This window comes from Ranitomeya variabilis, chromosome 4 (assembly GCF_051348905.1).
Source record: "Ranitomeya variabilis isolate aRanVar5 chromosome 4, aRanVar5.hap1, whole genome shotgun sequence".
Lineage (NCBI taxonomy): Eukaryota > Metazoa > Chordata > Amphibia > Anura > Dendrobatidae > Ranitomeya > Ranitomeya variabilis.
Window position 1 is genome coordinate 282,232,092 of NC_135235.1, and position 27,702 is coordinate 282,259,793.

Below are 27,702 nucleotides of genomic sequence, written 5' to 3' on the forward strand. Positions count from 1 at the left end.
AAACACACACATCTAACCATTTCCTCTTGGGGCAAAAAAAAAATTGCTCTTTGACATTTCCATCAATGCTCGAGTCCATTTGACATTTAGGAATCACATACAGCCCTGGTCTTGTCTGCTGCATTCCTGCCACAAACAGAAAGGAAGGAGAAAAAAAGAGAAGTCTGCTGCTAGACATCTGTACCGTGCCCCTGCTGTGTTTTCAGCACGTTCTTCTCACATCTGTACTCTAATGTATGGAGCAGCAGATTTAGCTTGGAAAATTGGAATTGCAGAATACTCAAGCTTGCAAGAAAAGAAGCTGGATACCTCTGATGGGCCAGATACCAAAAAAATTAACTTTTTATTGCCAACTGGAACAAAGGCCATGGCGTTCACAGACAGGGAAAAACAAATAAAAAACAGCATCTAAATGTACCGTCACACTCAGCAACTTTGCAAAGAGAACGACAACAATCCGTGACGTTGCAGCGTCCTGGATAGCGATCTCGTTGTGTTTGACACACAGCAGCGATCTGGATCCCGCTGTGCCATCGCTGGTTGGAGCTAGAAGTCCAGAACTTTATTTCGTCGCCAGGTCGGCGTGTATCGTCGTGTTTGACATCAAAAGCAACGACGCTAACAATGGATGTAATGGAGCTAACAACCAGCGAGAACGAGAAGTGAGTCTGGATCGCTCCTGCATCGTTCTGGAGTTGCGGTGTTTGACGCCTCTACAGCGACCTAGTTTAAGGTCAGCTCGTTGTCTATATCGCCGCAGCGTCGCTGAGTGTGACGGTACCTTTAGACTACAACACAAGCGTACAGTGGAGGCTCCAGCCACAGATGCTAATGAGGTGATAGATAACAGTGGAAGTGGGGGTGCAGGAAACACAAGTCTACAGGAAACACAAGACTCATTATGTTCTTCACACATCTACCTGCATAGCTTCCAAAAAGACAATCAGCCAGCTAGTCTGCACAGCCAATACAGGGTCATCCAGGGAGTGCCCGCCACACAAACACCTCCGAAGGAGCAAAACAAATACTACACTTGTGATTTACTTGTGAAACATTTGTGCTAATTAGGAGACATTAGCAACTTGGAGGGGCCCAAAGCCATGGAAACAGGTGAGGACTACTTACTGCATCTGCTTCTTACTTCACCATCCCTGCTCCCACTAATGCAAACAACCACAGTCATAGAAACAATCTGGTGTGTAGCAGGCACAGCCATTAAATCAGGCTGAAAGGCAAACCTGACCATCGCATTATCCACAGAAAGGGCTGTCACCAAATCATAATAGTATTATCAGGTTATAAAATCACTACTTCTGGAGCATTATTTCTTATAAATCTGCACGGTGCCGTTTCTCTGTTATTCCTCCTGGAAACGTATGTGACACCTAGGCCTGTCCCTACACAATCTCTCCATGTCAAATCAGAGCTAACAATGTCACACTGCGTAGGGACACAACCATTTGACGAGATTGCTCCCACCTCAGTTCATGTTTTAGATTTCCAGGACAAAAGGGACAACACAACAGCTCGGGAGAAAAGAGGCTTCACAATTGTGATTTCTTGGGAATTGACAAAAATTTAATAAAACAGTAATGACAGCAGTTGCAACAGCTCTTCTTTAATGGGTCCTTATAATTATCAACACGATCGAAAATGTGGCACTTGTTGACTGATAAAATGTCTTCAGTCTTTATTGGGCATGACGGGCAACAGCTATTTCGTCTCCCTTCTTCTGGCCCCAAGTCCCATCACAATCCAGCCTCCCTGTCCCAGGACTGTGGTCACAAACACTCCTGGGTATAACCGAGCCACACTGCTGTGCATTCACAAGTATTGAAGCTTGCGTCTCACCATGCTTTCTGGGATGATGTGAAGTGGCCCTGACAACATTAAAAAGCAGGGCCCCTTTTAAGAAACAAATGACGACAAATAGAAACTCACCGTCTCTTTGTTGGGAAGCAATTCCTTTCTAATTCTGAAGAAGTTCTTGCCATACTGTCGTAATCCTTTGATGAACCGTTTCTGTATTAAAAACAAAAGACATTTAGTACCAAAATATATGACGCGGCATTGTAGTGGAAAATGTCAAGTCGCTAAGATTTTCCTATTGTATATAAAATGGTCAGATTCTGTTTAGTAAACGGCTACAGACACTGTCTGTGCCATTACAGCCTGTTCCTCTGGTAAATGGTGGCGGTAACAACTTGGCAAATGTCCTCTTTACTATGTAACTTGGGCTCCACAGTTAATGTCAAAGAAAATCGTTTGCACTATTCCTGGCTTTATCAGACAAAGTTACTGTGCACTTGTCCATGCTAACAGACTTTCTGGTAATTGTGTACTTGTCATTCGCATACATATTATTTATTTTACTCGCTTACATAGCACCAATAATTCCACAACACTTTAAACACATCGCTATCAATGTCCCCATTAATTAGGCTCATAATTAAATTTGCTATTGATACCAGTAGGAAATCCACTCAAACATGAGGAGGACATACAAACTCCTTCAGATGTGGTCTTAGGTGGTGTTTGAACCCAGGCCTCAAGTGCAGCAAATCTACAGTGCTACCCACTGAGCCATCGTGCTGCCCTATCACAAGTCAGTATCACTAATACACATGGATTTACATGGTTAAGATCCACTGTTCTCTGCAGTCAATAAGCTTGTAAGCGGGAGGACTCATAATTATGACAAGACAATCGACAACAACTAATTGATTTTCCTGGAAACATCTCAACTAGAAAACACGGGAGGACAAGATAAAGGGGGGAAAAAACATTTGCTCTTGTGAAAATTGCCAATTCTTTCTGCAGGCTGCATCTGCAAGATTCATATTTGTTAAATTGTTTTCTTTTTCGGTTTCTGGGAGCCCCAAGATATGGATTTCATGTATTTATGAAAGTGCTTCCAAAACGGACACAGGCAACTCGATCTGATTCTATTTTCGAGGGCAAGAAATAAACCTGCCATCACCTCTGCTCCATCCAAGACTTCTAAGGGCCTTATCATGTTTTATAGGCTGTGGCATCTTATCTGGCTTTTAATGTGTGATCCGCCTATACCCCGCTGAGAGGCCCGAGCAGAGATTTATTCCTAGGTGTATTCCAGTGTCCTTATAAACAGGAACAGCTGCTTCTGACCGTCCCCTTTATAGGAATGTTATAAAGGACTTATTTTCTGGATATCTAACAGCAGTGAAAGGAGGCAGCTCGAACATGACGTCTTACCACTTCATCTTCGGTCCAGCACTTCTCTATTAGTTTGGGAACTGGCTTCTTCACTAAACGTTGCAACGCCTTTCCGGCATCGTAACTGCTTTCATGTAGCTAGAGGAAGGAGAAATATGAAACAGAATTACAAACGACCCCATAGTGAATACATAGATTTTTATCAAATGTTTTCCAGTCAAAATATAAGTGGAAGAGACTAGTGAGGTCATTGCACTGAGAATAGGATAAGATAAATGTAGCAGCCAGCGTGGGACCATTCAGGGCAATCCCAGAGGTTTGTAAACTGCACAATGCACCAACTATTGGAGGATTCTCCTCTGCTGGACATAATAATCAGTGTCCAGACCAGCGATCCAATCTATTATGTATTTTCCCTTTGATTTTGCACATTGCAGGTCTCTGGCTTCAAAGCTAGCCATGTACAGTAGCACCTAGGAGGCAGCTCATGGAAGCCGAACCTTGCAAACAAGCCGCTATAAGCCACCACTTCTGCTGTAAATACCCAGACAGGATATGTTTCTAGCACTTTAGAGCAGCAGCTTACATACTAGCATTTTATTTTTCAGGCACCCCCCTTACGCCACCCTGTACTCCAGACACAGCCAAGCTCCAGTGGCCAAAAACAGAGCAGTCAACATGCCTCCTCTATGGAGTCGAATGACAGCTCACAAAAGGAAAGTAAACACCAATATCTAGGCCTGTTTTTCTTTAGTCTGCAAAAGGGGTAAACAGCAAGCAGAGTTATATTGCAGTTTACAGAGACCCCCCCAGCTGCCAATACAAGTCGGGGTCCATAGGTCTGGGCCTCTAAAACTATGTACGGTAGCCAAATGATGGTAGAAATTAGCTTGACCTAATCCGATTCTCCACTGATGCAAACATAACTGCACACCTGGCATCAGGGGCCCTAGACTAGCAAGTCATGGAGAGAAGATACTTCAGAAATGTAGTTGACTGTTTCTATTAGGCGATGGTTTAAGTGGGTCTTGATAGTCATGGCATCACTGGTCTATAGGGGTGGCAAAGGAGGCAGATCAGAAATGTGACCAACGCCATACAGAAACCCGAGTGCAGAGAATGACCCTCCTCCGAGCAGGTACACTCGTGTACAGAATGCCATCTGCAGCCAGTGTGAGCTCACCACTTCCTTTTCTTAGCGACACAGCTGGAAGGTTCCTTGGTTTCATAATGAACTCCATTCCCCGTCTCTCACATCTCAACACGGTGCTGCATTCTAATTTATATCTTCAATTACAGTGCATATTCTGTGGAAACCTTTCCTGTTTCTGAGTGAATGGGGGTAGGAGAAAGCGGCTCTGGCAACCGGTGCTTCTCTAATGAGTCATTACATTGCCAGTTCCACACAATATAAAAGGGGGTTCGGATCTCTGCAGCATCGCAGACGCCAGACAGAAGTGGCCATATTTCACAATTTAGTCAATCCTTACTAATAAATACTAAAAAAAAAAAAAAAAAGGCTATGAAAATATTAGTATAATGTTGATTCAAGAGTGTGGAGAATGTCCATTTCTCCAAGCTATGAATGACATATGAAAATATTTACTGTATACAGATAACATTGCTTGAACTGGATGGCAGAAACGGTCCATAAGGTTTAATGACATTTCCCCTTCGATTTCACCCAATGCTCACTTTACACTCTGAATGGCGAGGAGGACGAGACACATTACCCCAAAATACACAGGATCGGGTTCATCTACTACTTAGATTTTACAGGATCGTTGCGACTGTTTATGGGATCATCATCAAAGAGACCAAATCTCTGTGGATTTCAGAGAAGCGGCGTTCTACCGGGACGATATGCTTCCACCATCGGCTGCTTATATTTAGAAGAGTTCATTTTACATAGCGGCCGCCCACATTCTTATCCAGACATGTAAAGGGATACGGCACACCACAAATAGCAAGACACAAGGACACTCTGAAAGACCCAGCAAGCGCCACATTCCTATAGATCACTACATCTTATCAGCATCATGGATGCCCCTCTATGTCCTCTGCACATTTCGGCATAACCACGTCTGGGAAAAAACATTAAATCACTGCGCTACTGCGGCTGATAGCAGGTGCTGCTGTTATTGCAGAAATAAAGCCCTGGATTGTCAAGCCTGATTTATAGCAGGGAAGGAAACCTTATTGAATCTCCATAATAATAAATGACACTGCTCATCCAGTGCTCCTTTATATCTCCCAGGACGGCATGCAATAAAAGCAACAACAAGGAGCTAGAGACTGTGCAAAGACTTTCACTAGCAGTATAGCGCCGACATATTCAGCAACGATGCACAGACACTGCATTCTTTATATAAATACCTTATATCACATTTAGCAAAACATAAGATTAGTGCTTAGATTGTGAGGGTGCTAATAGGCCAGGTGCACACAGGGGTCTTTAAGTATTTTTTTTCTTTTTTCTTTTCTTTTTTTTTTTTTTTTTAGAGCAGGTACAATCCAAAACGTGCACACAAAAAAAAAACCCACTCAAACAAATTATGAAAGATTCTTTGTGTACTTTTCTAGTGTAAAACCACTTTGCTGTTCATATGTTTAGTGGGTTTTCCCCCACTCAAGTTTTGACTAATAATTACCCAATTACCCAAGCAATAAACCTCTTCAGAAAGGAAGCAGACAGGAACTATGGCGCAAGCTATTGGAAGTAGCAATCCTAAAAATCAATATTGACCCTTTAAGAAGGGTTTGCCATATAACTTTGGATAAGAAGCAAATCTAGAAACTTAACTAATCTACAATGAGAATATTGACTGGTATAATTCATCCATCAATGAGCATGAGTGAAAATTGATATATCTCCTGTAACCATCAGACAGCTGAAAATCACTTAGAGCACCTCCCCAACAATTTTGGAAGCCTTTCACCGTACCCAGATAATATCACACTCATATCATCCATTTATTTCTGGGGGGTTTTTTAGACTTAATGAAGTGTGAATAACTGGTCTGATAGTGCAATCAAAAAAATCTGACTTTAGATATCAATTATGGAAAATTAAAAAGACTGAATAAGGAGTATAAGTACTACAGGATTGTGCACTTGGTAACTGTCAATTTATTCAAATGGCCTGGGTATGCGGAATATACATTTAGCACATATGTACCTAGGAATGTGCACAGTCAATACTTACTGTATTAAGTGCGTTGAGTGTGGTATCATCCCGAGAAGCAGCAACACAGCCATCTTCTGTAGATCCGCCATCACACATCCCTGCAAAGGCAGCCATGCTCCTGTCCAAAAAGAAGCATGCATGAACGGAGATGTACAGTAGGTTAAAAAGATGCACACATGAACTGAGCACTAGGCCAAAAAGATGCACACATGAACTGAGATCTAGGCCAAAAAGATGCACACATGTACTGAGCACTATGCCCAAAAGATGCACACATGAACTGAGCACTGTGCCAAAAAGATGCACACATGAACTGAGCACTGTCCCAAAAAATGCACACATGAACTGAGCACTATGCCAAAAAGATGCACACATGAACTGAGCACTAGGCCAAAAAGATGCACATATGAACTGAGATCTAGGCCAAAAAGATGCACACATGTACTGAGCACTATGCCAAAAAGATGCACACATGAACTGAGCACTGTGCCAAAAAGATGCACACATGAACTGAGCACTGTCCAAAAAGATGCACACATGAACTGAGCACTATGCCAAAAAGATGCACACATGAACTGAGCACTATGCCAAAAAGATGCACACATGAACTGAGCACTAGGCCAAAAAGATGCACACATGAACTGAGCACTAGGCCAAAAAGATGCACACATGAACTGAGCACTAGGCCAAAAAGATGCACACATGAACTGAGATCTAGGCCAAAAAGATGCACACATGTACTGAGCACTATGCCAAAAAGATGCCCACATGAACTGAGCACTGGCCAAAAAGATGCCCACATGAACTGAGCACTATGCCAAAAAGATGCACACATGAACTGAGCACTGTCCAAAAAGATGCACACATGAACTGAGCACTAGGCCAAAAAGATGCTCACCTGAACTGAGCACTATGCCAAAAAGATGCACACATGAACTGAGCACTAGGCCAAAAAGATGCACACCTGAACTGAGCACTAGGCCAAAAAGATGCACACATGAACTGAGCACTATGCCAAAAAGATGCACACATGAACTGAGCACTGTCCAAAAAGATGCACACATGGATTGAGCACTAGGCCAAAAAGATGCACACATGAACTGAGCACTAGGCCAAAAAGATGCACACATGAACTGAGCACTAGGCCAAAAAGATGCACACATGAACTGAGCACTAGGCCAAAACGATGCACACATGAACTGAGCACTATGCCAAAAAGATGCACACATGAACTGAGCACTATGCCAAAAAGATGCACACATGAACTGATCACTGTGCCAAAAAGATGCACACATGAACTGATCACTGTGCCAAAAAGATGCACACATGAACTGATCACTGTCCAAAAAGATGCACACATGAACTGAGCACGGTCCAAAAAGATGCACACATGAACTGAGCACTATGCCGCTTACCCTCAAATACCAAGAAAAAAAAAAGTATAGACACTACTTCAGGCCTGCACAGAAGCATTGTGTCCGCTCGCTGTATGGAGAACTGACTGGTGTTCACATGCAGCAGCTTGGGTGTAGAAAATATTGCAACTAAAAAAAATATTACATGCATCCGAATTTATTTTTTGCAGGAGATGCATGGTTTTCTGTGAAGTCCATTCAGTTTAAGTTTTCCCAAAAATGTCTACAACAAATCTGCCTCATGTGAATAGACCATACAAGTAACAGCCTCGGAAATTTGCAAGCGAGACACCTCTGTGCAGAAAAAAAGTCTAAGGGCTCAGTCACACTTTTTTTTTTGCGTACGGCTGCTGTGTTTTTCATGGATAGCACTCTTAGCTATAGTAATGAATGGGGTCGTTCACAAGTCCGTGATTATTTGCGGACCACACAAAACCGATATTGATCTGAGTGTTGGCTCAATGTTGGCAAAAGATGTTGTGAAAAAGATTGAAACGGCATCTAAGTGCTGTGCGGTTTGCCGGACTGCTAGATCGGAAAAGAGAAGAGTAACTTATTTTTTTCTCATGAGAGATAAAGTGATGAAACAGATGTTGAAGACTGACACTGACGAAACTGATGAAATGTATAGTTTTTTTTTGTGTACAAGGAAAATCACTAATGTGTGAATGAGCTCTAGGGATAGAGTCCTTTTATACTTGGGACTGGTGAGGGTCTGCAGTATCGTTGCAGCATAGTCTAGGAATGTGCCCGGATATTAAAAATGGGGTACAGCTCAAGTCCAAACAAATGTTCATCCATTCAAAACCCCCATTATTGTAAGCAGTGGGGCCCTCAGGAAGCAGCAGTTTATCACCTACACTGAGAATATGTGATGACTTGTGATTTTGTCACCAGTCAAATGACCAGGCTTCAAGTGCAAAAAAAACCAACTGGCATCACCCATGCAAAAGCAATGATTTCAGTGTATGTTGGATAGTGCATGATTGAAGGAAAGGTCTACAGTTAAACTAATAGCTCACCTGGCTGCCCTGAGATACATTAGTAGATCGCAGTCATTGACACCAGGCATCCACACCAGCTCTTCATGCTGAGTGATGGGATCACGGTCCGGAGAAGGGAAAGGTTGCAGGTCAGGAAGTTTTGCCTGTGGAGCAGAGTACAAGATTAGACCCCATCAATGAATTTATACAGAAACTAACAGGCTAACAAAAATAAACAAAAGTGATTGGAATAAAACAACGTCAACAAATAAGGCTAGGGCTACATGGTGACAGGAGTCACATTGAAACATTGGCTGTACAGAATCCCCATGGTGTCGCATTACAGCTTGTAACACGTTGCAACAGACTCAAGTTTCCAAATGTGTTGGATTTCCTAACATTGGTTTCAAGTTGAACATGATACATTTGCCATAGACATCAATACACATAAAACGCAACATGCGACTTGTCGGCAACTTGACTGTCCTATCTACAGCAAAATCACAGCTCTAAAATAGTCACGTGACAGCAAGTCACATACAAGTTCCTCAAATATCCTTAAATACTGCCAGGTTACCATGTTGGTAAAAGACGCCCCTGAGGAAGCCATATACGCGAAACACGAGTTGGGGATAAATACTGGCACATTTTATGGCTTACCACGGTTTACGCAATGACTGTGCACCGCTGCTGCATGACAAATGTCACCATCTACCCCACCATAAAAGGTTTATATGGGCAGTTATTAAGATATAAAGAATACATGTTCAGTAAAACAATTAAATGTCATTAAAATGTGACTCAGCTGAGACTAGCACCATCCACGAAGTTACGGCAAACCTATAAGATCTAGCATCTCCAAGAGCGAACCAGCTGGTCTATATCAAATATGCCCCCACACCCACCCAAAAAAAAGTGACAAATCTGCAAATAAAACAGAAATTACTGCGTTGCGAGACCTAATTACTCATCTGCAGCAATATTCCCAATTAGGACAGTGCATACGCCACAGCGGTCAGTTCTCAGAATTTGTAATGACTTCTAGCTATACAAATCCTACATCTGAACCTTGCCACACATCAGACACGGGATCAGAGACCTGGGCAGCTTTAACCCCCACAATTAACAGCGTGATTTCTCCCACAAAATGGAACAGAACATCTATTAAATATTGTAGCTGGGCTTTGGACGTCTTTGTGACCATCTGCCTTAGGTGAAGCTTCACCTACAGCCAACCAGAATAGAGAATTGCACTTTTCTCATCATTATCTACTATAGAATTGCCCTTTTTCAGAGTATGACTGTGCTGGGGGAAAAATAAAAAATACTGTTGCTACCCTTCAGTGTATGGCGCAGCAAGCTCAGGTCATCATAAACCTGTGTCAGCTGACAGACTGCAGCACAAGGGGGTGTGCACTCATGGGGTTCCATCTGCTGTATATTACAGCTCCAGTATTGTGTAGGACTTTACAAATCCACATGTGGAAAAATTACCAGCAGCATTTACAATCTGCAATGTGTCAATACATTCCATTGATTTTCACGGCTGAATTATTGCATTTGCGAATGTGTAGCATTTCCACAATGAAAACGGCAACAAAATCCACGATTCGGAGCAGATTTCGCTGCTGATCAGTCGCACATGACCTTTTAGGATTTATGCACACAACAGATTCAGCAAAACAGAGCCGTAAAGAATCCAAAAACATCCTCATTAGGAAGAATAGACAAGATTTTCAGACAAAGACATGTTGGCAACCATTCTTGTGTCTGTGAATATATTCCCAACATCAATCTCCACTGAAGCAAGATGGCACCGGATTTATGGTATAAAAGTGTCAGTGACCATTGAATGATTTATACAGCATGACTACCCCCTCCCCCCCAAAAAGAAATTATATATATGAACCTGGTGACTCGGCCCCACGCGAATCTCTCCTTGGGTGCTATTCAGCCTCCTGAAACACAAACATATATGAATGTTATCACTCAATTCAGCATCAAAATATAATTACAGAGAACCGATCATAAGGGTAAGTTCACACAGGGCGTTTTTGCTGCTTTTTTATGCTAATTTTCAGCTGCTTTTTACAATACCAGAAAAGCCTATGAGATTTCAGAAATCTCATGTACACACATTGGTTTTTTGTTTGATCAGTACTTTGTGCTTTGCTGCGTTTTTTGAACATAGAGCATGTCACTTCTTTCAGCGTTTTTTCAGCCACTGACTTGAATGGGTGTTGAAAAAAACGGAGCAAAAACGCAGGTATCATTATTTGCTGCTGAAAATCCTAGGACATTAGCATGGACAAAGAAAAAAAAAAACGGCCCAAAATAAACCGCAACAAATACGCAACAAAAAAACGCACCTAAGGGTAAGTTCACACAGGACTTTTTTTGCTGCGTATTTTTGCTGTGTTTTTTTATGCTAATTTAGGTGCGTTTTTTTGGTGCGTATTTGGTGCGTTTTTTGGGTAAGTTCACACAGGACTTTTTTGCTGCGTATTTTTGCTGCGTTTTTTATGCCAATTTTCAGCTGCTTATAGATGCGTTTTTTGTGCGGTTTCGGTGCGTTTTGTCTATTTGTGCATGATAATAAAGTTGAGTGGCCCCAGTGGAGCTTAGCATCGCCTTCATCCCAGCGGGGGAACAAATTACGACGAATTACATGCCATGCATCGGCCTTTTTTTGACGATCACTGTAGTTTGGGCAAGCTACATCCCAAATTACAGGCATTGCTTCCACCTTGGAAAGATAAATGAAAAAGTAATTACCAAATGCAAGATGAAATGAAGCCAACATTCATGACAAGGAAGATACAAACATACACATGCAGAACACATGAACATGTACATAACAGCACATGAGCATCGCAAAGTGTACCATTGCGAACAATCGGATAGATAGATAGATATATCACAAATTAAAAAAAATATTACCTCCATGATTAGTTGGGAAACATTAATGCTCATCCTCCTATACCAAGACATGGCTAACACCTCACTACCAGAAACTCCCTCACAATAGATCACAATCAGGACACCTCACAATGGCTCTTCACACCTCACAATGGCTCTTCACACCTCACTACCAGGAACTCCCTCACAGGCCATGTGCACACGTTGCGGATTTCTTGCAGAAATTTCCTGAAGAAAACCGGAAATTTTCTGCAAGAAATCCGCATTTTTTTTTTTGCGTTTTTTTTGCGTTTTTTTAGCATTCTGCAAGCGTAATTAGCTTGCAGAATGCTAAAGTTTTCCAAGCGATCTGTAGCATCGCTTGGAAAACTGACTGACAAGTTGGTCACACTTGTCAAACATACTGTTTGACAAGTGTGACCAACTTTTTACTATAGATGCAGCTTATGCAGCATCTATAGTAAAAGATAGAATGTTTAAAAATAATAAAAAAAATAAAAAAATGCTTATACTCACCCAGACATCTCATCAGCGGCGTCCGTTCGTCTTCCTATAGCTGGTCTGTGCGCACAGGGCCTTCCGTGACGTCACGGTCACGTGAGCGGTCACATGACCGCTCACGACCAATCACAGGACAGTGACGTCATCGGCAAGGTCCTTCGCCGCACATCAGCTACAGGAACCGAACGGCAGCGTGCAGCGGTGAGGCGGGAACACTGCGCGGGACATCGAGGGTGAGTATAGGACTATTTTTTATTGTATTTCTTATTTTTTGACCACTTATATGGTGCCCAGTGCGTGGAGGAGAGTCTCCTCTCCTCCACCCTGGGTACCAACCGCACATAATCTGCTTACTTCCCGCATGGTGTGCACAGCCCCGTGCGGGAAGTAAGCAGATCAATGGACTCCTAGGTGTGCGGAATCCCCTGCAATTCCGCATTTTTAATGAACATGTTGCTTTTTTTTCCGCTATGCGATTTTTTCGCGGAAAAAATCGCAACATTTGCACAAAAAATGCGGAATACCTTGTAAATAATAGGAGGCATATGTTAGCGTTTTTTTCGCGTTTTTTATCACGTTTTTATAGCGAAAAAACGCGAAAAAAACGCTAAAAATCCTGAACGTGTGCACATGGCCACAGAGTCACAATAGATCACAATCAGGACACCTCACAATGGCTCTTCACACCTCACAATGGCTCACAATGGCTCTTCACACCTCACTAACCACACCCCTAAGCTCTTGGCTGTGAGATCACTTCCTGCTGGCCATGATTTTTCTGCACAAAAAACGCAGCAAATAATGCTACATGCGTTTTTGCTGCGTTTTTCCCATCACCCATTCAAGTCAATGGGTGAAAAACGCTGCAAAAACGCAGCAAAAACACTGAAAGAAGTGACATGCCCTATGTCCAAAAAAAGCAGCAAAGCAGAAAATACTGATCAAACAAAAACCCAATGTGTGTGCATGAGATTTCTGAAATCTCATAGGCTTTGCTGGTACTGTAAAAAGCAGCTGAAAATTAGCATAAAAAAACGCAGCAAAAAAGGCCTGTGTGAACGTACCCTAAACCTGCGTTTTTGATGCAGCTTCTTTCCTGCCAAGATAATAAGGTTTTGCTGCAGAAAAAAAAAAAGCATCAAAATCACCCTGTGTGAACTTGCCCTAAAGAAGGGAAAAAACAAACTACAAAAGGAGCATTCGTACCTTTACATTTCCAAATAATACATGCAGGCCAAGGAGTAAACAGGCGACATAGCAAGTGGTCATCCAGATCTGGAAAGAAGGTTGCAGATTTTGTCTGATAGATCTGCAAAGGTGACGAGTGTAACGCTGGCTGTTAGTCTGCCAGTCGTGTCAAGACCGGACGGGCCCAGGAGGCTGTCTGTACCCGTTATACCCAGCGGAGGCCAGGGCAATAATAATAGTAGCTTGCTTGGTGCCAGATGTTGGGACGTAAGAGGCAAGATGTGCTTGGCATTTTGAACAACGTAATATATTCTTACATCATCCAATTAATACAAATATGTAATATACTGTATCTAAAATTCACTCTTTCTACATATATATTCCTATCTCATATATAATGTATCTGGGAAAACATAATAAAATATCCAATGTGGGAAATGTACTGAAAACAGAGAATACATTGTAATACTTATTCAAGCATTTTTTTCTATACATTAAAAATAAAAACTAATATAAACAAAAACCACCAAAACTGTAGTGGACATAGGTTAAGGCTAGATTCACCTAACTACAAAGCAGTCACATTTTACTAGTGCAATTCCCAGCCCAACAGCAGGTCTTCCATCCTGAAAATTTGTGTCCAGAGGGTAAAATACCACAACTATAAGGTTGTGTCACGACTCTAGCCTCCGAGACATAGTGTAAAGCCCAATATAATGACTTACATAATGTATAAATCTCAGCACTACATTGACCAGAAATTTTCCCACCAAAGAGAAAAAAAAACCAAAAAAAAAAAAACGGTACATAAACTACCAATTCCAGCGGCATAAATGTGACTGTATAGGCCAACTAATGATGGGTACAGACTAGTGATGAGTGAACGTGCTGAGATAAGGTGTTATCTGAGCATGCTCAGGTGCTAACAGAGCAACTTTGGCGTGCTCGAATAATATGTCCGAGTCCCTGCCGCTGCATGTCTCGTAGCTGTTTGACAGCCGCAACAAATGCAGGGATTGTCTAACAAACAGCCATTCCCCGCATGTGTTACAGTTGTGGGGACTCGAATATATTATTTGAGCGCGCCAAAGACACTCAGCACCTGAGCATGCACCTTATCCCAGCACGTTCGCTCATCACTAGGACAGACAGGATGCTGGATAAATAAACCCTTATTTTTCCGGAACGCCCCCAATAAAAATACCTATTTGGGATTTTATGTATTAGAATTTACATATAAATGTAATAAAAAAAGTTCTGCTGAAAATAGAAAAAAAAAATTGTCTTCAGATATTAAAAAAGAATTTGCTCCCCATTTACATAAAAAAGTAATTCTTAAAAAAAAAAAAAAAAAAAAAAGGATCCAGAAATAGAGGAGACAAATTAAGCAGAAAAAAAAGAAAAAAAGAATTGGCTCCAGAAATAAAGGTGTTGGACTGAAATGACCACAACGCCCAACGGCATAATTGCTTCACCTGGCTAAATGCATGTCTGAATGTTCAGCAAAATTAACATTTCACTGGAATAGAATAACTCATGTTTTTCTTATGTTCATGACAATTTCCACAATTCTATCGGCATGCCCAGCGGCTGGCTTGGCGTCACTTTTATTTTTCTCATTCCAAACCGTGCCCATTTTGTGATGGCGATAATATCAGGGTACGTATATCACTACTGGTATCATTGCTATTTGCTCACTGAGCCGCCTGGACTGTAGATCGAGTAAGCGCCACAGGATAATAATGGCAGTCACACCGTGAGACTCCAGCTCTCGGCAGGAGACCGTAACATAACTGTGTGTCCCGCCACCGAGACCCGAGTGTCATCTAATGTCAGTGTGAAGGCTTTCGTGTAACCGTCACATGTAACTGCATCAAACAGCAGCCGGCGCCATTCGTGGTGTTGTGAGCCGGGGGGCCGAGGCTTATTCCCTGTGAGGAAGGTGTTAATTCTCGGCTCCTGGACTACATAATTTCTACAGGGAAAGAGAGAAAAAAAATAGCAGAAAGACACAAAAGAAACTGATCTATCAAAGCCGTCTCCATGGCAACAACTTAATATTTCGGCCCTCTTCAGCTGCGGCGAATTACATAAAATGACAAGATCTTCCCTTTGAAAAAATGCCGGTTGCTATGGAAACGCTGTGCTCACTGAGGTAAACACGGGCCGGACAGAGGCGCCGGGGAAGTGAAATGGCAGGAGGAGGTGTAATGGCAGCACAGACCCTCATAGTACACAAATACGGTAATGATCTAACCCAGCAGCCCCCGACTCCAGAACAATCATGGCCGCTACACAGAACCTCAGCACCGAGTGCTCCCTGCACAGAAAAATCCGCACATGCATTCCCCACTCTCTGGGGAGAGACGACTTCCCCAGCAGGAAATCTACATTTTCCTCTGTATTTTAGTCACAAAAATACAGCACTGACATGACTGATACATATGCGTGGGATTTAATTCTGAGGCCATGTTTTACTACTACAGAGAGCAAAGGCAGCTGGATGTGGAGGAGCATGTGCTTGTAACTCCATCTGTACTTATGTAGCAGAGCCAAGTTGGACCCAATTTGTTATTTTGCAAAAAAACCTGGTGATCCATCCAAGTCATATTACAGGTATCCATCCCTTACACCAAATGGATACGTGTACGCTCAGCTCAGCCATGTATAGAATCAATAGGGGAAATGGGATAAGTGGCCGCTGTATACCACGGGCACCACAGGCTTCATTCAATAACAGACATTGGGACAGTTGGCCTTTTCCCATATACGTTAGTTGGCTTCAGTCAATAGCAGACATTGGGACAGTTGGCCTTTTCCCATATACGTTAGTTGGCTTCAGTCAATAGCAGACATTGGGACAGTTGGCCTTTTCCCATATACGTTAGTTGGCTTCAGTCAATAACAGACATTGGGACAGTTGGCCTTTCCCCATACACGTTAGGAGGCTTCACTCAATAACAGACATTGGGGCAGTTGGCCTTTCCCCATATACGTTAGTAGGCTTCAGTCAATAACAGACATTGGGACAGTTGGCCTTTCCCCATATAATTTAGGAGGCTTCACTCAATAACAGACATTGGGGCAGTTGGCCTTTCCCCATATACGTTAGTAGGCTTCAGTCAATAACAGACATTGGGACAGTTGGCCTTTCCCCATATAATTTAGGAGGCTTCACTCAATAACAGACATTGGGGCAGTTGGCCTTTTCCCATATATGTTAGTAGGCTTCAGTCAAACATTGGGGCAGCTGGCCTTTTTCCATATAGGTTAGTAAGTTTCACTCGATAACAGACATTGGGACAGTTGGCCTTTTCCCATATACGTTAGTAGGCTTCAGTCAATAAACAGACATTGGGACAGTTGGCCTTTCCCCATATAAGTTAGGAGGCTTCAGTCAATAACAGACATTGGGACAGTTGGCCTTTCCCCATATCCGTTAAGAGGCTTCACTCAATAACAGACATTGGGACAGTTGGCCTTTCCCCATATACGTTAGTAGGCTTCACTCAATAACAGAAATTGGGACAGTTGGCCTATCCCCATATAATTTAGGAGGCTTCACTCAATAACCGACATTGGGACAGTTGGCCTTTCCCCGTACACATTAGGAGGCTTCACTCAATAACAGACATTGGAGCTGTTGGCCTTTTCCCATATACGTTAGAGGAGGCTTCACTCAATAACAGACATTGGAGCTGTTGGCCTTTTCCCATATACGTTAGAGGAGGCTTCACTCAATAACAGACATTGGGACAGTTGGCCTTTCCCCGTACACATTAGGAGGCTTCACTCAATAACAGACATTGGGACAGTTGGCCTTTCCCCATATACGTTAGTAGGCTTCAGTCAATAACAGACATTGGGACAGTTGGCCTTTCCCCATATACGTTAGTAGGCTTCATTCAATAACAGACATTGGGACGGTTGGCCTTTCCCCATATACGTTAGGAGGCTTCACTCAATAACAGACATTGGGGCAGTTGGCCTTTTCCCATATACGTTAGGCTTCATTCAATAACAGACATTGGGACAGTTGGCCTTTCCCCATATACGTTAGTAGGCTTCATTCAATAACAGACATTGGGACAGTTGGCCTTTCCCCATATACGTTAGGAGGCTTCACTCAATAACAGACATTGGGGCAGTTGGCCTTTCCCCATATAATTTAGGAGGCTTCACTCAATAACAGACATTGGGACAGTTGGCCTTTCCCCATATACGTTAGTAGGCTTCATTCAATAACAGACATTGGGACAGTTGGCCTTTCCCCATATACGTTAGGAGGCTTCAGTCAATAACAGACATTGGGACAGTTGGCCTTTCCCCATATCATTTAGGAGGCTTCACTCAATAACAGACATTGGGACAGTTGGCCTTTCCCCATATACGTTAGTAGGCTTCAGTCAATAACAGACATTGGGACAGTTGGCCTTTCCCCATATAATTTAGGAGGCTTCACTCAATAACAGACATTGGGACAGTTGGCCTTTCCCCGTACACATTAGGAGGCTTCACTCAATAACAGACATTGGAGCTGTTGGCCTTTTCCCATATACGTTAGAGGAGGCTTCACTCAATAACAGACATTGGGGCAGTTGGCCTTTTCCCATATATGTTAGTAGGCTTCAGTCAAACATTGGGGCAGCTGGCCTTTTCCCATATACGTTAGTAGGTTTCACTCGATAACAGACATTGGGACAGTTGGCCTTTTCCCATATATGTTAGTAGGCTTCAGTCAATAACATACATTGGGACAGTTGGCCTTTCCCCATATACGTTAGTAGGCTTCAGTCAATAACAGACATTGGGACAGTTGGCCTTTCCCCATATACGTTAGTAGGCTTCACTCAATAACAGACATTGGGACAGTTGGCCTTTCCCTATATACACTAATCAGGATACATCCAATTATCTATTGTGTATAACCAGCCTTAGATTTGGAGACATCAGAAGGAGGTAATCTGTCAAAAAGAACTCCATTATCATAATACAGCCCCATGGGCTAAATGCAAAATGAAAAAATAAATACAAATATTTACAGATGTCAAAATGTAACTAAAAAGAACAAAAACGTTATGCTAGAAAACAGTCCAATGGCAAAATATACATATAGTTACTGAAGACTGTGGGAAACCATCTGGCACCAACCATCCACCAATCATTCATTCTTTGTAGGGGCAAATAAAATATAATGAGGCGACTGCTGTGATCAACCCTAATAGACAATACGGTACATTATACAATGTGGGCCGGCCGTGTCTGCACAAAAATAGTTACAACCTAGTATACCTACTAAAGAACAAGTGCTAAGCAATATGTACACATCCATCAACCTAAAGACCATATTTTATGGTGCAAAAGGCGCACCAATCGCCCTCTTAAATTAATAATAATTTTAAAAAAGTCCATCAGTCAACAAGTCTAAATATTTGATGCTGGAGTATAACTTTTTGTTCTCACGTAGTGTAAGGCTATGTGCACACGTTGCAGATTTGCCTCTGGAATTTTCTGTGCGGATTCCGCATCTCCTGGCAGAAAACGCAGGTGCAGATTTGATGCGTTTTTCTTGGGGATTTTGTATGGTTTTCCTGTGGATTTACTGCGGATTCTGTGCGGATATCATGCGTTTTTACCCCTGCAGATTCCTATAATGGAATGGGTGCAGAAACGCTGCAGATCCGTCCTTTTTTGAATCTGCTGCGTTTTCTGTGCAGATTTTTCCACACCTTTAGAACAGCATTTTTTTTTGCCATTGATTTACATTGTACTTTAAATCACTTGCAGATCTGCAGCGTTTCTGCGCAGAAAAAAACGCTGCAGTTCTGCAGGAAATCTGCAACGTGTGGCCATAGCCTAAATGCTGTGGGTTTTGTTTATGCTGCATTTTTTTACAAGCAAAATGGATATGATTGTGAGAACTCCTGCCCACTGAGTTTTAAGATGCTATTAAAGCTGTAATTTTTTTAATGATTTTTTTTCCTCATAAGCTTTTGTAAACAGCTTTTAAAAAATGCATGCAAAACACTCAACGTCATAATAAAGTGCATAATTCCCAGCGTTTATGCACTAAAAAAATGTGTTACAAAAATGTTGCATCAAACAAGAGAAAAACGCATAAAATAGGCAGCAAAAATGCAACAATCAGGGCAGATTGCTTTTCCAGATTTTTGGTGTAGTACCAGCAGGCAAAAAAAAATTTTTAAAAGTTTACTTTCGCTTTAACATTTCATATTTTATTTCTACTAAAGTTTTTTTCCTTTTGTTTAGTCACTAAAAACCATACTGGCTCGAATTCCAACAGATTTATAAAAGATTCACTAAAGACCTAACTTTACTTTCAGAACTCTTAATTACAATATCAGATCTTCCAACAGATCAATTTACACCAATTTAGGCTACGTTCACATTTGCGTTGTTGGGTGCAGCGTCGGCGACGCAACGCAAAACGCATGCACAACGCATCGTTTTGTGATGCATGTGTCTGACGTTTACATGAAATTTGACGCTCAAAAAAATGCATCATGTAGCGTCGGCTGAGGCCTGACTGTTGCGCCCAAATGACCCATGCATCACAAAACGCTTGACAACGCATACCGGCGCATGTCCATGCGCCCCCCATGTTAAAGATAGGGGCGCATGACGCATGCATCGGTATCCGTCGACGACGCTGCGCCCAACAACGCAAATGTGAACGTTACCTTAGTCCTGAGCAGACCTCCATGTTATTTAGTATAGACATTACATTAACATTTAAAAGGTTATAACAATTAGAAGGTATATTACCTGGAAAATAGTTTGGAATGTAATATGGGGAGAAGTAGTTCAGATACTGTCTGTCTCCCTATTAACTATATAAAATCGCCAAAATGAAAAATAAACCATGCACCATTCCTCATGTCAAGAAGAATGTGCTGTCTAATTGCACTGACAAACCACAAGTTCCATTATTCTTTCCTTTTGTCTGTTCTGAACTGTCCAATACCACAACTCTAGGCTCAAAGTTGAGGGGACGAAGGGGGCTGGCTAAGTTTATAAACAGCGTACCAGTCCCTTTCAGCGATTTGGTGACATTGTCACAAATGAGAGGGGGGCATCTTTGGTTACTTGGAGTTGTGTCATCAAGTGGGCTTCTGGGGACACGCGGCGGGGCTCTGGAATAGTTAATATAACCAGTTTTAATAAAGTAGGAGGCTAGTGTAATGATTGGTTATATCATCATGAACTCAATTTTTGGTAGCTTGGAAAACCTCTTAAAAAATAAAAAGTTCCAAAAATGTTTGGCTTCTTTTCACCAACAGAAAAAGAAAATCACTAAACAAAATACCTATTACTTTTACTGGAAAAAGTTACCATATTTTTCGGACTATAAGACTCTTTTCCCCAAAAAATTTGGGAGGAAAATGGGGGGTACGTCTTATAGTGCGAATGCAGGCTAAGGCTACGTTCACATTTGCGTTGTGCGCTGCAGCGTCGGCGCCGCAGCGCACAACGCAAACAAAAACGCAGCAAAACGCATGCACAACGCTGCGTTTTGCGCCGCATGCGTTGTTTTTTTCATTGAATTTGGACGCAGCAAAAATGCAACTTGCTGCGTCCTCTGCGCCCCGACGCGGGCGCCGCAGCGACGCATGCGGCGCAAAACGCAAGTGCGCCGCATGTCCATGCGCCCCCATGTTAAATATAGGGGCGCATGACGCATGCGGCGCCCGACGCTGCGGCGCTGGCCGCAAATGTGAACGTAGCCTTACAGGGGGGTTGCGGCAGAGGTGTGGCGATGCTGCAGCGGTGGGAGGTGCTGAGTGCACCTGAGCTGGGACCCTTCTTCAGGATGCCAGCAGCAGAAATGTGGCAGCGCCGCAGCCTGGTGTCCACGGTGACCCAAGTGCATTACCCGTTTCCCTTCGGCCATCTTCCTGAAGTAGTGGGCCGCCGGAGGATTCAGCAAAATGGCCGCACGTGTGCAGGCTGAAATCTCGGCGGCACTCCGCTTCAGGAAAATGGCCACCGAGATCTCAATCTGCGCACGCGCAGCCTCCGGTGGCCCACTGCTTCAGGAAGATGGTCTAAGGGAAACTGGTGATGCACTTTGCTCACCGTGGACACCGGGCCACGGGCGCTGCCACATTTCTGCCGCCGGCATCCTGAAGAACGGTCCTTGCTCGGGTGCACTGCGCACAGCAGCATCGCCACACCTCTCCCGCCGCCAGCATCCTGAGGATGGGACCCTGCTCCAGCTCTGCCTCACCGCCGACACCAGAGCCGCAGCATCGCACCCCAGGACTGCAGAACTGCCCCACTTCTGCTGCTACCGGCTTCCCGAGGAAGGGACCCTGCCTTCTGTGACCCCACAGTACCACCGCCGGCTCTCGGGTAAGATATCTTAAATTCGGACAATAAGACGGACCCCCATCTTATAATAATCTTTTTTCTGCTATTTTCCACCCCAAAATTTGGGGTGTGTCTTATGATCCAGCGTGTCTTGTAGTCCGAAAAATACGGTATGTCCTAGACAAAAAGTCAGTAGATTTTGCAGTTTTAACAATTAGAAACTTAAAACTGGAGGCATAGAGAGGTACAGAACGGCCCCATGGATTTCTAAGGGTGCCATAACATGACTTTATACAATTCTGAGGCTGTAACACTGATGTTTGCATTCGCACCATCACTGGACCAGCACATGGAGGTAATAATGTATTGCTCTAAATCGATGCACAGGAATTATATTGCAGATTACTACTAAGCTAATATATGCTGTCCAAAAATGTATACCTTACAGATATAATTACCAATAAACAGCGTTCTGATTAGAACACCGCAATACATTAGACAGAACGCTGGTAAAAAAGTTTATCATGAAGTTACAGCCTAAGGTCTACAGAAATTTTCCAGTACAGGGATGAGATTTATATAAAATAAATATTATTCCTTTACAGGGGGAGAAAGGCTGTCTATATCTTAGAACATAGCAGGAGATTAGCAATAATTTAATCTTATTTCTATGTTGTTTAAAAAGTACAAATATTTATAGGAAAGCAATAATATTCTGTAAATAAAAGGAGAAATAAAACAAAAGAAAAAAATAAAATCTGATAAATAGATAATAATGGCCACATACATTCCAATACCAATGCAAAAATTAAGGCATGACCAGGAAGGGGCGGGAAAAAAAAAATTAGATGAGGGGGGAGCAGAATACCCTTAAAAGTGACAGCTAATGCCAAACTTCTGGGTGTCATGTTCACTGACGTCAATGACTGCTCATCTCTCTTGGGTCCCAGCAAAGTCCTGTTCACAGCCAAATTTCATTTCCATTATGCTGTCCACCTTCATGCACTGGTTTACAATAATGTACCGTATTTATTAAATGAGAACATTTCGGCCACCAATTGTAAAATTTATGAATGGTTTTGTTGAAACTTCTGTTACTATTTTTTTTTAAATATTTAATCATACATTTTCTTTACTAAAAAAGATACAGTAAAAAAAAAGCAATATGTAAATTAAAATTTTGTTTATTACTAACTGTTAAAACATCGTAAAATGTTGTAAGACACACACCAGGATGAGGACACGGACACAGCAGTCACAATGACAGCACAGAGAAGCGGTGATTAAGCAGCGGGACGTTGCAGATTAGGTGGATTATTTGCTTTTTAACTTCCAGCCCATTATCATAATAATTCCCATCATTAGCCCGGGGAACGTAGACTTCTCAATCAAGACAAAAGTTCCACCCCCAGCTGTAGGCAGCCAATGACTCTCCAACTCCAGCCCTCCCGAAAACATTATCTAAACAGTCACTGCAGGCCCAAAACATTACACCAAAGGAGCCCCATCGCCAGCCGGGCAGCATCTCCTGGCCCTACAGCGACTGGCGGAAGACGAAAGGCTTCTCGTCAAGAAACCGACACGACTGCAATGCATTTACGAAGACAGGGCTGGAAGCAGTTAACGCAGCTCTGCAAGAACAGAAAGAACCGGGGATGGAGGCAGAGGAAAAGAACATACGGCACCGAGCGAACCTGCCATGGATGTGCTGCTCACAGGGACACAAGCAGGACGGCTGTGCAGCGACATGCAACATTAATAAGACAGCAGACAGTCCATGGTAAACATTGCACAAGCCTGGGGAAGAAGAAGCAGCAGTGCGGGAGGCCAGGGATGTCATGTTCCTACCTGCAGGGGCTGAACAGGTCATCCATCACTAGCACAGATGCTGCTGGCTCTGCCTGGATCCCTCAGCCTGCAGTTCCTGCTCTAAACTCTACCCTTTTTCTTACTCTAACTACTCAAAATGGTGGCACATGCAGTCAGAGACCTCAGAGAGCTTTCACTGAGCTTGTGCTATGACCTCAGCCTCCACGCACAGCGCTGCAAACTTCCCCCCTCAGACTCCAGGCACTGAGCATGTGCTGTGACCCCCTCCTGCTTGTTTCTGGTCCACTCCCCCCCTCCAGCCCCCCCTAACTCCTTTCTGTCTTAGCCACAGACCTTCCTACAACGCAATCAATCTCAGCCCTGCTGTTTCCGTAAATAAAGCAGAGCACACAGCCTCTGCTAGCACCTCTCCCTGGCATACTAAGCCTGTGTGCAGGGAGCAGGCAGGGCCCCAGCCAGGGCTTGTGTGAGGACCGCCGCCTCTGGCTCCTGCTGCACAGACAGCGCCAACCAGATGGCAGCATCATGTGCCACAAGCCAAATCGCAGTGCAACTCGCCAACGAGAAGAAACAGCAACAAATCGCAGCTACAAATCCAATGGACCCAATTATTCTCCAGCAGGATTGTACAATAGTCAGGAAAGTTCATTATCCTGTACTTCCATTGGGAGACATATGGGGTTTGGGGCTCCCTGTATGTTGGCACACTGACGGCTCAAATATTGTCACATAACCGAAATTATGTTTAACATTTTTATTATTATTTATATTAGTTTTTGTTTTGTTTTTTAGGCTATGTGCGCACGTTGCGGATTTGTCTGTGGAATTTTCTGTGCGGATTCTGCATCTCTTGGCAGAAAACGCAGGTCAAAATCTGCGAGTTTTTTATGCGGATTTTGTGCGTTTTTGTTGCGGATTTCATGCGTTTTTACCCCAGCGGATTTCTATTATGGAATGGGTGCAGAAACGCAGCAGAGCCGCAAAAATAAATGACATGTTCCTTCTTTCAATCCGCTGCGTTTTCCGTGCGGAATTTTCCGCACCATTAGCACAGCATTTTTTTTTCCATTGATTTACATTGTACTGTAAATTACTTGCGGATCCGCAGCGTTTCTGAGCGGAAAAACGCTGCGGATCCGCAGGAAATCTGCAACGTGTGCACATAGCCCAAAACTGTGTACCGCTAAAGAAGCAACCGTAGTCTACTATTCCATATCTTTTTTTTTTATTAAAACGTACTGATGTATACCGGTCATATGACAAGCTACTAATATTAATGTCTATGTCGGAAACTTTTCCAGCATTCGTGCTCAAAGTACAAGACAGCCATAATTAGAACCGGCTCAACAGCCATATCATTTGGTCATACATTTGATAAGCCTTGTATTTATTCAATGTGCTTTGATGTAATCGGACAAATCTAACATTGGCGTAGTAATCAAAATAAATGGGGACCTCTAGGGGCGCCGCATTCTGCGACTTTATTACTACATTGGGTTTAAAGGGAATGTGTCATTAGAAAAGGACTACTGTTTACAAAAAGTTTGTTTAGGCCCCTTTCACACATAAGTTTTTTGCCATCAGTCGCAATCCGTCGTATTTTGAAAAAAAACGGATCAGTCACAGATTGTTAAAAACTGATATGACGCATCCGTTTTTTTTCGACAGATCCGACTAGGGAGGGCTGGCTAAAGGATCCTAAAAAAAATCAGAACATGCTCAGTTAAAAAAAAAAAAAAAAGGGAATCTGTCGCCGGATTCTGTCATTTGATGGATCCGACACCAATAGGCTTCCATTCTAACAAACGACACATGGCAACGGAAGACGTCGCTGTCCGTATTTTCGACGAAGACAACATTTTTTTACTTTGTCCGTTGTCTCCGGCCACCGGACAATTTTCGACGGATCCAGCGAACGACTGATGAAACGTGAGGCCATCCATCACAATCCATCACTAATACAAGTCTATAAGAAAAAAAACGGATCCGGCGGCATCAGATGCTGGATCCTTTTTTTTTTTCAAAATTCGACGGATTACAACTGATGGCAAAAAACTGATGTGTGAAAGCAGCCTTACGTGTATTTGTTTTTTTTTGTTTTTTTTAAAGGCTTTTTTCATATCACAATCTTTTTAAAGACAAAATAATATTGCAATTTTTACAATTTTTGGCCACGGTTTTTTTTTTTCAAGACTTTTTGTCTTTTGAGGAAGCTTATCAGAGGCAGGATTACCATGACTGATAGCACTTCTATACACTGCACATCACAATAGGAGATGTCACAGCTGACCCTGCTCCCCCTACCTTCACAGTGACTTTTGCACACACTCATTAGATGCTTCATCACATAAGGGTATGTTTCCATGGTCAGTAAATGCTGCGGGTTGGATGCTGCATACAGCCGCAGCGTCAAACCCGCAGCATCCAGATGTTACAGCATTGTGGATGGGATTTCAAGAAATCCCATCTCCACTATGCGTTAAAAGAAGCCCACGGCTCCCTGCGTAAATGGACATGCGGTGCGTCTTTCCAGACCGCAGAATGTCTATTTATGTTGCGGAGATGCTCAGTCTCTGCAGCATAAATTTCCCATAGACTATCAGTAGATGTGGTTAGACTGCATCACCTTAAGGCTATGTGCACACGTCAGGATTTCTTGCAGAAATTTCCTGAACAAAACCGGACATTTTCTGCAACAAATCCGCATGCATTTTTTTCGTGTTTTTGACCCGTTTTTTCGTGTTTTTTCCGGAGTTTCCCAATGCATTAAATAGCAGGAAAAACGCGAAAAATCCGCAAAATTAATGTACATGATGCGTTTACCGCATCATGTGCACAAAAATCGTAGAATGCATTATAATTGATGGGATGCATATGTATGCATGCGTTTTTTATGCGTTTTTATAGCGGAAAAAAAAAAACGCAAAAAATCCTGAACGTGTGCACACAGCCTTATAGTCATATGCGTAGTAAGTGCGGAAACACAGCTTACTACATATGTGAACTATTTTAAATAATGTCTTACCTTGTTTCAGCTGGAAGTTCACGTACACTGCAGTTCTCGCAATGAGATCAGCTGACCGCGAGAACTGCCGTGCTGGGGTTATCTTCGGTCACTAGCGAAGTTTTCACGGTCAGCTAATCGTTAGAACTGCAGTGCAGGTGACCGCCAGAGACCAAGTTCTCTCTGGTGGTCATCTACAAACTCTGCTGTGTCTGGATGTCAGGCTGGATGGTGGCATATTGCCACCGTACAGCCAAAGGTATTCAGATGTAGCAGAGCTGGACTTGTCGTAGAGCACTCTGTTATTGGACTATGTCGGACAGGGAGTATTTGTGTTAGTTTATTATTTTATTTTTTTTTGCAGGAGATCGAGGGTGTCGGGGATTAGGTGATGCAGCAAGTATGGTTAATTAACATTATTAATGGGCTTTATTTATGCTGTGCGTTAATTGACCATATAACTATAGTAATGGATAGGTGTCTTATAGACGCTTCTCCATTAATAAGCCATGGGCTTGATGTCACCTGACAATACACAGGTGACATCAACCCCACAAATATTACCCCATTGGCCACCACTACAGGGCAAGTGGGGAGAGCGAGTAAAGTGCCACAATTGGCGCTTTGGATGTGCCAGTTGTGGGGAGGCTGCGGGCTGCTATTTTTAGGCTGGCGAGGGACAAAATCCATGGGCCTCGCCAGCCTGAGAATACCAGGCCGCAGCGGTCTGGTTTTTCCTTGGCTAGTTAACATAAATAGGGGGACCTCACGCCGTGTTTTTTTTTTTTTTTTTTTTTTTTTTTAAGGGGGATCCCACTATTCTTGCTAACCATCCAAGGCAAGTAGACTGCTGCGGCCTGGTATTATCAGGCTGGTAAGGTTCATGGATATTAGGTCCTTACCAGCCTGAAATACCAGTCCCAGTAGTCTACTTTACTTTGGCTGGTTAACATATATAGGGGGACCCCACGCTATTTTTAATAAAAATTATTTATTACAAAGGAGGGGACCTCTCTCTCTGTGCTTTCCTCCATTTTGTGTCATGTACGTCGGGCTGAGTCACAAGATTCACCGTTATGTAAATTAGTACACATGCGTAGTAAGCTGCATTGTCGCACTTTAAGGGAACCTGTCACCCCCAAAATCGAA

The 27,702-nt window shown here is 42.9% G+C and overlaps 1 protein-coding gene across 6 annotated transcripts in view; it reads right to left on the reverse strand.

Moving 5' to 3' along the window:
- The window catches only part of RERE (arginine-glutamic acid dipeptide repeats), a 365,478-nt gene that overhangs the window by 39,310 nt on the left and 298,466 nt on the right, over window positions 1-27,702 (reverse strand). For 4 of the 6 annotated variants that reach the window (XM_077250042.1, XM_077250043.1, XM_077250040.1 and 1 more), the window contains exons 7-11: window positions 10,690-10,738; window positions 8,820-8,944; window positions 6,401-6,500; window positions 3,235-3,333; window positions 1,942-2,022 (exon numbers count right to left, since the gene is read on the reverse strand). In XM_077250042.1, the coding sequence (XP_077106157.1) occupies window positions 1,942-2,022; window positions 3,235-3,333; window positions 6,401-6,500; window positions 8,820-8,944; window positions 10,690-10,738 (454 nt within the window). Of the gene's footprint in view, window positions 1-1,941; window positions 2,023-3,234; window positions 3,334-6,400; window positions 6,501-8,819; window positions 8,945-10,689; window positions 10,739-11,720; window positions 11,851-23,567; window positions 23,793-27,702 lie in introns of those variants that run through there. The other 2 variants (XM_077250044.1, XM_077250045.1) reach the window with 2 other exon arrangements.